The sequence below is a fragment of the Trypanosoma cruzi genome, genomic scaffold (assembly GCF_000209065.1).
Source record: "Trypanosoma cruzi strain CL Brener 1047053517041 genomic scaffold, whole genome shotgun sequence".
Taxonomy (NCBI): Eukaryota; Euglenozoa; class Kinetoplastea; order Trypanosomatida; family Trypanosomatidae; genus Trypanosoma; species Trypanosoma cruzi.
The window spans coordinates 6,771-17,613 of NW_001849356.1; the positions used below are offsets into that span (position 1 = coordinate 6,771).

Sequence of the window (10,843 nt, forward strand, 5' to 3'; positions counted from 1 at the left end):
CTGTTATACGGCCCCAACACGGCAAATGATCTCCCTGTGGAGGTCCATCGTGCAGCAGCTGGCAGGCTCGCACGCTCATATAGTGCAGAGTGCATTGCCATTGAAATTGGCCTTAGACACCTCGTACCTCCTCGTCTGGACACATCCCAATCGCCCACACGAATCTTGGTGGCGACGGACTCCCTGTCGAGAACTGAGGCACTCCGCGTTGCCCCAATGGTCATGCGAGACTGTGCCACTGAAGAGATTTGGACCAACCTGCCTTCCTTGATAAAGCGAGGTTACTCTGTAGAATTTATATTTTCCCCGTAACACTGCGGTATCCCACGCAATGAGGCCGGTGACGAAGAAGCCACGATTGCACGATCTCTCCCGCAAGAGGCATCCCACTCTGGCACGTGGAATTCCTTACCGCCGTCAAGAGGTTATACTGGAAGGATGTCCAGGAGGAAAAGGAAGGCACACACCGCACAACAGGCGCTTGTCGGTGTGGCGAGAACTCCATTCCTGGTGTCGACCCGGAAATCGTGCCACGAGTGGCGGCACTGTGCTCAGGCGTGATGCGACTCCCGCCCACTCTTCGACAGGCCTGCACGCGCCCTGCAAATCACAAGCAGCTCCCTGTGCCGGTGGTGCCGTCCCTCCCTCACCGAGGAGACCGGCCCGCCTCTGCCTCCGCCAGAACCTCTTCCCGACGTGAGCACCGCAACTCCTTGCCGACAAGCGAGCGGCGGATTGATGTCCTCCTGCACAATCTTCGGCAGAGCGCACTCGTCCGTCCAAAACATGGAGGACACGCGCCTGACGTACTCAGCCTGGCGTTCCGATAGTTGGAGAAGTCCTCGCGTGCGGATGTCCCAATGGCTCCACCGTCTTTTTAACAGGCGCCTTAGGAATAGGTCGCCACCGAAAACGCCCGGCACGCCACCAGGCGGGACACACAGGAAGCAAAAACGCGGGCACGCAGGATGGGCCAAGCCCTTCCACCACCGCTTCGTCGCAGACGCCATGGGCTGCTGACCCGCCTGACGGTCCACGGGAGGCCCTGCCGCACATGCTGTGGGATAACCCCTCTCGCACGATAGCACCGTTCGGGACGGAGAATTAGTCCACATTTCTACGGACAGTCCTCGGCCTATCAACGGATAGTGGCCGCAACGTATAACAAAAAGAAAACTTTCCCTATTCTCAGTAGAAAAAAACGTCATCGTTACAGTCACAATTGCCACCAATGAATTCATTGCGTAATGCCGCTCTGAGCTGCAATACTTCCTGGCATCATCCAGGTCCCTTGTCGACACATCGATGCAGATAGGCGCCCATACATTCCTCACAATGATGGTGTATGCCTGCGACGTACCCTCTTCTCTAAAAGGACACGTCATTCGCCACCGCCGAGATCGACTTCGCGCTGGCGACACGCATCGCCTTGTCAGAGGGAGAAAGGGTACGTCAGGGTGACAGCAAGGCACCCGCATGCACAACACATCACAGACATCATCACAAGCAGAAGTAACAGCAGCGCTGGTGGCTGCGGGGTGACGTGGATCAACTGACGCATGGCAGGCGTATAGAAAACCTAGTGGCCCGACAAGAATACACGAGGGTGACAATTTTGAAACAATGAAACAATATGAGAATATAAGAAGAGAAGATTAAAGTGTCCGCCATCACAGCATGCCGCCTTTCAAAAGTAAAATGGGCGCACTCAATCACAAAATAAAAAAGAAGCCGAAGCGTGGGACGACCAGCGCACACACACTCTCATTACTCCCGTAAAGCAAAACACACACACAGAGGGAGAGAGAGAGAGGTCGCCCACTCAATGCAATGGAAACAAAACAGAAACAGTTACGGTGCTCCGCCCATGCAGCCAGGCAGGACGGCAGCGGTGCGTGTCGTGCAAAAGAGAGCACCAACGGGCCTGCATGGGTGTGCATGCATATATACAATGGGCACATTATTGTGTGCCTCGTGGGGTGAGGTGAGGGCGAGAGTCCATGCAAGGGGACACACACAGAGAGAGAGAAGGAAGAGTGTGTGTGCGGGCGGTGCGCGGCTCTCTCACACTCACTCTCACGCGGCCACCACCGCAGCCGCAGCCGCACACGCAACAACAACAACAAGAAGAAGAAGCAGAAGAGGGGAGGTGGTGTGGGAGACCGCGGTGCTGCCGTCCCTGTCGTCAGGCTTAGATGTATCATTCGTTTGAGCGGAGCCGAATGTTTTCTCTGTTTGTGGTGCAGTTTCATTTTCTGTAAGTGCATCGTTGGTATTACTGTCCTCGGGTTTTTCTTGTGGTTCTTTGCTCTTAGGCCGTTGAGCATCGCCCTCATCCTCACTCTCATTTTTCGGGTCGTCAATACCGCCACTTTTGGAGAATGATGATGCTGTTGTTTCCGCCGAACTGCCTGTATTTGCACTATTCATGAAATTCGATGAGTCTGTGTCCTTACCGTGTTGCTCTGTCACATCACCCTCTGAGGACAGTGTCGGTGCTGCGTCTGGCGTATTGGTGGTCGTATTTGGTTTTATTTCCGTAACGGCTTTTTTCCCATCCTCTCCAGCATTGACCGTACTTGGTCCCTGTAACACAGCAAGCTTTTTCTTCTGAAATCTGGTCCGTACCCTTCACCGTAACTGTTGAGTCTGATGTGGTGGGGGATTCTGGCTTTACTGTGGGTAATGATTCCTTACTTGCCTGATTGCTGAGCAATGGAGTCCCTGCAGGCGTTTTTGTTTTTAAATCTACAAGTTTTTCTGAAGAATTATGCTTCTCAGTGGATGACGAGACCTCGGGGAGACGTGAAGCATCAGTCTCGGGGGCTGGGGGAGGCGGAGAAGCAACAGCAACGCGGGTATCAGGAGGCACCACAGCCGAATTTCCGAGTTCGCCGTCAATAACTTTACTGCCATCCACAGCTCCACTTCCGACAGGACTGCCAAGACCAGTATCGGAGCCATCACCTGAAGGTGAATCCAAAACAGTGTCGGTTTCAGAATCCTCTTGCTCAGTCGAGGCCTCAGCAGCAACAACAGAAAATACAGAACGCAAAGCCGTCATGGGCACAGTTTTATTACATCCGCTCGGCGTGTAAGACCAATTCGTACCAAACACTCCCGACACCATGCAGCCTCCCCGTGCACCGTCCTCAACGCCACTCGCATAAACGCCGCTGGCTGCAATTCTAGGAGAACCGCACCACAGCACGCAGAGGGCACACACCAGCAGCACACGGCCAGTCATCATCATTGCCATCACTCCTGTCACTTGCGCGTAGCCTTCAGCACAGACTAACAACACGTCAACGTAGAGCAAAAACGAAAAGGAGAGACAAGTCACATAACCACGCACCGTGACAAACGGCAGCAGACCAGCAACAGCAGCGCACACACCATTAAACAAATGAATCCGGTACAAATCTAAAACTCGCACATCGCCCTGCAAAAAAAAATTTAAAATGAAAAAAAGATATTATAGAAAAATACAAGACTGCGTTGTGTGCGTGCCATGCATATGAGTGTGTCTGGGACGCGCTCAACGTGACGGATTTGGGAAGCAACGCGGAGCACACAGCAGGGCAGCGGAAGCAAACAAAGCAAAAACGATCATCGTAATTACTCTTACTTCATACATCGGACCACAGTAGACGTACACATGTCCCCGCGGCTGAGTGCTGGCACGCACAGCCCACGCTCCCTTTCAGCCCACAGCGGTGCACGCCAGCGCGGATACTGCGAGCAGCAGCGGGGCACGCACCCACGCAGAGCTGCTGAGGCTGCCGTCGATTTCGCGAAGATGTGGCGGTGCGCGGGTGGTCGTCGTTGTCTTATTTGGCATTTTTGTCTTCTGACGTGATGTCTTTGCCGTATGATTCTCAGCACCTTGTGGATATTCCTCCGCCTATTTATTTTGTGCATCTGACTTACCGGTCGCGCCTTATGTGTGTCGACACTGCGTCGCCAAAACTGGTGACTCTGGATTATCGTTAGAAAAACGTAGTGGCTGTGGCGGAACTGGTGTGTGTCCAGTAATGGCAGTATCTGCTTCCTTTGGCAAAGAAGGTACTTGACTTCTCAAACCTTCCTCACAGTTTCTCCCACTCTCTGTCTGTAACGAATCAAGCGCATTTCCTGTAAAATCTGGTTTCCCTAACATATGGTTTAGATGACTTCTGTCATCATTATTATCGCCTCCTCACGCCGTCACGCACACGGAATTGCAGCAGCAGCACAATAGCGCAAGGACCAACACGGCGCACACCACACGAAGCCGCACCGTCACCATCGTCACCATCGCAGTCACAATCACCCGTAGTGGAGTCGCTGGTGTCAGTGAGCTGATCGGTGGTACAGAAGAAAAAGGAATGGAACAGGAGGGAGAGGGACGGAGTGCAGCGGATACAGCGAGTGAGAGCAGAAAACATGAGGAGAGGGCAGCAGGCCCAGCCGCACAGTTCACACACCACGAGACGCCATCCACGCAACGAAGGCACACAACGCCAGCAGCCACCCACCATGCAGGAGGAGAAGACATCCACCACCATCTCCCCCAGCTCATCGCCACAGCCCCAGGGAAACGGCAAAAACACCGCGGCCACCACACCAGCCACACGCGCAAGCGAACCCTCATCCGTCCATGACGCGGCAACAAAATTTCCTGCCATCCCGCCCTCAATGGGACACGGAGCCCAACTCAGCGCAGCCACACGCGGTGCATCACACCCACAGGAAAAGAGACTCGGGGTGCGCGCTCCCTCTCCTCCCTTCTCCTCATGGCCACGGAAGAAGACAACAGCCGCCACACGCAACTGCCAGCATGCACTGCAAAAGGAGCATTCATATCCACTGCAATGTGCATCTTGTGTGTGGTTGTGTGTGCCTGCAGAAACACAAAGCAAAGAAGCAGAAAAGAGGGAGCAGAGTATGTGGAGGGACGCACAAAAATGTACAGCAGAGACGCATGGCGGAAACAACAACAAGAGGACCGCTCAAACTCATGACTGCACTGCAGCCCAAGCAGCGGCAATCCACACAAGATTTATTTAAAACAAAAAACCATCCCCTTTCATCTTATGTAAACCCCATCACACAAAATAATTATAAATAAAAAAAGAAATCGTCCATTACTGTTCCACACAAATTTAAAAATCGCCTGGCTGCCGTGTGGCCACACCAAACTGTCCGTATGTATTTTGCCCGAAAAGAAAATTAAAAAGATGGTTGCGTGTGTTTCAACCGTCCGACCCTCCATGTGTCCGCACATCGTTTATATTTCACGGGGTCATCGGCGTGTTGCTGCTCCCCTCAGCCCTCTCATCGGCGTGCGAGTGCGGCCCGCAGAGCACAGTCACTCGTGTGTGGGGACTGAGAGAAGCACGCAGACATGACGGGAGTCGCGTCACTTCATCGGGGAGTGAGCGCAGCAAAAGAAAAAAATCATCAGGAGGGAGAGAAATGATGACGGGACTGCCAGCGCGTGAAATGAAAAGAAAAAAAAAAAAAAAAGAAAAACACGGCGGCAGGGTGTGGCTGTGTGTGTGTGTGGCGCTGCGGGTGTCTGCCCGCCCTGGCCGCAAGAAAACAAAACAAGAGGGAAAGAAATGTGTGCTCCGCCCCACAGGCCCTCGTCGCACGCCCACACGTCACGGCTCCCTCAGCGCGCCGTTCGTCGCGGCCCCTCCTCATGCGTGCAGCAGGCGAGGCGCACAGGGCCGTCGTCATGAGCGTGTCGGTGGTGTGCGAGTGGAGCAGTTGGGCGGGAAACACACGGCACCCCTCGCAGGAAGAGTGCAGCAACAAACAATTAAAAGAGGGAAGAGTAAAAAAGAAAAAACGTCCATAGTGATTGCCCCCAAAAGCAAAAATAGAAGGGATGCGGGAGTGAGAGATAAAAGAAAAAGAAAAACAATTTAAAAACGCAAATAAAGCAAGAAAAGTAAATAAAAGTTATTTAGGAAAAGAAATTCATTGCCAGGTGTGTGTGTGTGTCGGTGCAGCGGGGGTCGCAAGTGTCCCACGCGGCAGCCAGTCACTCCTCACAGAGCTGCAGACCCCCACAGTCCCAACAGAAGGAGCAGCGATGGCAGCAGTCCGCTCTCACGCATAATGCCGGCATCATCTCTTGCTTCTCCAGCGGCATGGGAGTTCGAAGCCGCCGCCTTCTCTACACTTCCCTGCGATGTGGTCGCCGGAACTTCTTGTGTAGTGGCAGATTCCTCCGCCGTTGCATTTTGCCCTTTACCTTCGTGTTGAGGCTGCTGCAAGGTCGTTTGCCCCACCGGAGCTTCAGGAGGTATCTTTGCAGGAGGCGCCGCATTTTGATTCCTTGCCACAAATGGAGAAGCAGGCTCCGCTGATGGTGAATCGGTAACTTCTTCCACCTCGGCATTCCCACCTGAAAAAGTCAGCGGGCGGTTGTACAGCAGGACGTTCGTCACCGTCACAGACACCACTTCACGGCTTCTTGTGTTGTCTGCACTGCCACCATCCCCTCCAATGTAGAAGTGCGAGATCCCTTCCGAATCTGTATTTTTCAATTCACATTGCGCATCCTTCCCCAGACGTTTACCATCGACGTACGCGGAGCCATGGGTGCCGTTCCGTAGCACAATGGCCACTTGGTGTTTTGTCCCTCGCTTCCATGTGCTGCTGATTTCCTTGTTTTTTCCGCCACCGCACAGCAATTGCCACTTATCTCCGCCGTTGTACGACAGTCCAAAAAGTTTTTTTCCCCCGTTACTGCCCGCACGCACACCCAACAATGGAATGGGGGTATTTCCCTTCGGCTCACCGTCGATGGACACCGTCGCCACAAGAGTGAAGTTGTAGTTCGCGAAGTGGTACAGCTGATTCTCCCCCTGACTGCCAACAGGCCACTCCGCCCACGCTCCCTGGAACTTCACACCATCGGAAGCCTCTGTTGCCCCATCATTCCCCTTTATTGTGGCGTTCACCCCGAGGTACTCGTCCCTCCATGTGTTCTCAGAGAAGTTGCCGGACAAAAAGCCAACCAGCCCATCCGTGATCTTAATATCAGCACTGCAGGCAGTTTCACTTGAGGTAACCTTCTCAGAGGTGCACAGCTGGGAGACACGTTCGTCCACATTCTTCCACGTTTTCAGCACCTCCTTCACCTTCTCCAGCTGCGCATTCAGAAGCACAGAAGCCATACCGAGTGATGCGTCCTCATCACCGCTCTCCTTCTTCTCGTACAGTGCAATCAACTCTTCCCCATTATTATCGCCACTTCCACTTTCACCACTTTTGTACAGCAGGGAGCTGGCGGCAACGTCATCATCGGATACCGGCCCAATATCGACAATGTGCGTGTTGTCCGTCAGCCAAAGATGGAGACTGCCCTTTTCTTTTTCTTCTTTCTCTTTCTCTTTAGAATACACCGGCAGAGTGACAAGCATCACTTTTTTCTTATCAATCTTCGCTGTGGTGAACCCGCTCCCAACGAGTTCAACCTTTTCACCCTTTGTGTTGCCCCACACGCGCGAGAGTGTCCCGAGTGCCTCCGTCCACGACTCCCCCTTGTCACCGGACTCGTACACCCTGCGGCGGCCACCATCACACGCAGTCATCATCATGAGTTTGTCCTTCTCCCACTCCACGACGGAGGGAACACCGCAGCCATCGGCAGACATCCCCTTCGGCAGCACCCAACCCTCATTACCTGTGGAGTATATGACAAGTGAAACAGTCTTTCCATCCTCTTCGGCATCGGCCTCCTTCTTTTTGGTGCCTTCCAGCGGAAACACAAGCGTACCGTCCTCCATCTTAAGACCCGATCCTCCGCTGCCAATCAGCCGTTTCAGGGGTTCATTTTGGTTGCCTTTATAATTCCACGGGATAACGTAAGTGTCATTCCAAAGTATTCTTTTTTTACTGTCAACAGTACTGACGTTCCCTTTCACCAGCATGAGTCCCCAGCCAGCTGCACCACTATCCTGATCGCCAGCTTTAAGTGTCCAACTGTAATTTCCAGCAATCATGTAAATATCACTCCCCTTCACAACTGTTGTTGGTCGGCTCACATGTACATTCTTCACTCCTTGAGAAACAGCCTGATTCGCTATGCTGCAGACGCCTTTATCGCCGGACGGACATTCCTCCAGTACTTGTGTCTTCAATTTTGTTCTATCCAACTCCTCTTTTTCTTGTTCACCAGTCCACTCCAGGAGCTCCGAGGCAATCCCAGTAAAACCGCCTTCTTCACCCTCCTTCGGGCACTGCGCCTCGGCAACGGCAAACACTTCACCATCCATTTCAACGAGACTGGGAACACGGAGCAAAATCAATTTTTCTTCTCCATCTTTCACATCTCTCCAAACATAATGTTTTCCCGACGAAGCTCCTTGATTTGATTTACTTTCCCCGTCGGCGGCAGCTTCACCACTGCCGCAGAGCATTAGAAGGAGGAGCACCGCGGAATAGAAGTGATGCCGGAACATGTGGGGCCTCTGCGGCTCACTTTCTCTTCCTTCCCTCCTCATGCCGCTCGATCCGGTCACGCGGCGACGGTTGTGTGTGCGGGGTGCCTTCACTGCAGCAACACGTGAGAGCATATAAATATGTGTGTGTGGGCGGTGTGTGTGCTGTTGGTCCTTTCAGAGCCTTACAATTTCACAGTAGCGATTCGCGCTTGTTTGCTTTCTTCGTAAGAAAGTGACAGAAATCAAGAGAAAACATGCCAAGAAAAGAGGAAGAAACAGCGAGCACCGCCACCCATCCACAGTGAGTGGCATAATAATAATCCCCACCGCAGCCACTCCAAACAACAACAACTCACGCACACACACACACGGAACAGGAGATGGAAGAACAGTGCACCGGGAACACACAGCGACGGTCACCACCAGAAGAAGCAGCAGGAGCCACAGCGGGTGCGTTGCTATTCGTCACGCTTCAGCAGACACTGAACAACGTCCACACACAAAGCAACCAGCGGGAGGCAAAAGGGCACAGCCGCACATCACAGCACTCATGCGCTGCCGCCAGTCATTTGGCTACTGTCTCCCCTAACGCACACGCACATCATTCCACACAGCCGGAGAATCCCTCGTCGACAAAACCACAACGGCAGAGACACGTCGGTAGGTACAGCTGTTGGGGGAAAGTCGATAGGCACTCGTCCCAGACATCCTCAACGCCACACCATTCAATTGCTGCACGCCGCCAAAATAACAACCGCATCACGTCAACGAGGCAAATCGCGGGCTCACGACCTCCCTCCTCGCAAGAGCAACCGCAGACAAAATATTGTGCGTGCGTGCGTTCTCAGCGTCCACGCCACTCCACAGCGTGTGAAACAAAGAGATTCTGCGCATTTGTCCGTGTGTTTTTCAAAGCCTAAACTTGCGGAGCTGCCTTGCGATACGAGAGAGTCTGAAGAAAGCAACGGCAGAGAGAGGCAGATGGCACACACGCAAATTACTCATAACGTCCCACACACACACACGCAGCCGCGGAATGGGTGCACTCAACCACAAAATCAAAAAGGAAAACAATAAAACAAAAAGCCGAAGCGTGGGACGACCAGCGCACACACACTCTCATTGCTCCCGCAAAGCAAAGCACACACACAGAGGGAGAGAGAGAGAGGTCGCCCACTCAATGCAATAAAAACAAAACAGAAACAGTTACGGTGCCCCGCCCATGCAGCCAGGCAGGACGGCAGCGGTGCGTGTCGTGCAAAAGAGAGCACCAACGGGCCTGCATGGGTGTGCATGCATATATACAATGGGCACATTATTGTGTGTGCTTCGTGGGGTGAGGTGAGGGCGAGAGTCCATGCAAGGGGACACACACACAGAGAGAGAAGGACGAGTGTGTGTGCGGGCGGTGCACGGCTCTCTCTCCCTCACTCTCACGCGGCCACCACCGCAGCCCCACACGCAACAAGAAGAAGAAGAAGCAAAAGAGGGGAGGTGGTGTGGAAGACCGCGGTGCTGCTGTCACTGTCGCCTGTTGGAGCCGTACCATTTGCAATAGCTGAGCTTTTTATTGGTGTTTCTTTCTTATTATCATCTTTATTTCCATCTGCTTGTGCTGCTTCTGGTACTGCATCTACACCTGCCGTATTTTTATTGGAAATCTCCTCCTCAGTAGCCTTTTCAGGGCCATTACTGGCGGCAACACTTTTTGCTGATGAGCGTGATGTTGGAGTTGATTCGGCATGGCTGTCAGATGTTCCATCCTGTTGTTTGTTTGTGGTGGGAGCACTGTCTTCTTTTCTTGACTCACTCCCTGACTCCCGGCCACTTTGAGCTTTCTGTACCTGTTGTACTGAAACAGCGTCTGCAGAGCCGGGGTTTTCATTTTTTACTTGTGGCGTTGCTGCTGGTTCTGTTTCCTTCCCGCTGCCATCCTCTCGTTCACGTCGTTGTTTTTCGTTTGGCACTGCGGCACGAGATGCGGAACCATCGTTGGCGTTCTCCGCATTTCCCTCGTCAGCTTCATTGGTGACAGCGTTATTGTCATCCGCCGCAGAAGATGATGAAGTTGTTTCCCCCTGAGCCTCAGTTGTCGCATTTTGTATGGCATCTGTTGTTGGTTTTTTGTCTTTTTTCTGCGGATCGTCGGCTGGCTTCCTGGTTTCTGTGTCCTCCTTTGATGGCAACGATGCGGTGTGGGATGATGCCGTCGGTGATGGAGCTGCTGGAGCGTTTTTTTTCACTGGTGTTTCTGGCAGTGCATCCTCTAATCGCCCTCCTCCTAATAATAATTCTCCTGCACTTCCTGACGGTTTAGGGTGTGGCACTGGGACTGGTTGTGGTGGTGTTGCTGCTTGTTTTTCTTTGCCAGGTGTATTTTTTTGTTGGCCGTCTCCTCCTGT

At 53.0% G+C, this 10,843-nt stretch overlaps 2 protein-coding genes and 2 pseudogenes across 2 annotated transcripts, besides 5 other annotated features; all 4 read right to left on the minus strand.

The window, feature by feature from the left end:
* Positions 1 to 1,087: a mobile genetic element.
* Positions 1 to 10,843: a sequence feature (areas not merged during assembly with more than two copies in the genome that could not be assigned to a particular haplotype).
* Tc00.1047053511061.20 lies at positions 2,075 to 3,259 on the minus strand (annotated as a pseudogene).
* Positions 3,447 to 3,488: a sequence feature (AT_rich).
* On the minus strand, positions 3,704 to 4,297 carry Tc00.1047053511061.31 (annotated as a pseudogene).
* Positions 5,094 to 5,115: a sequence feature (AT_rich).
* Positions 5,488 to 5,514: a microsatellite.
* On the minus strand, positions 6,039 to 8,573 carry Tc00.1047053511061.40 (trans-sialidase, putative; the record flags this gene model as incomplete). Its single annotated transcript, XM_801463.1, has 1 exon — positions 6,039 to 8,573. The coding sequence occupies one exon, from the start codon at positions 8,571 to 8,573 to the stop codon at positions 6,039 to 6,041; it is 2,535 nt and encodes an 844-aa protein (XP_806556.1).
* Positions 9,875 to 10,843, minus strand: Tc00.1047053511061.51 (mucin-associated surface protein (MASP), putative; the record flags this gene model as incomplete). Its single annotated transcript, XM_801464.1, has 1 exon — positions 9,875 to 10,843. A coding segment is annotated over one exon (969 nt), but the record flags the coding sequence as incomplete, so codon positions are not given.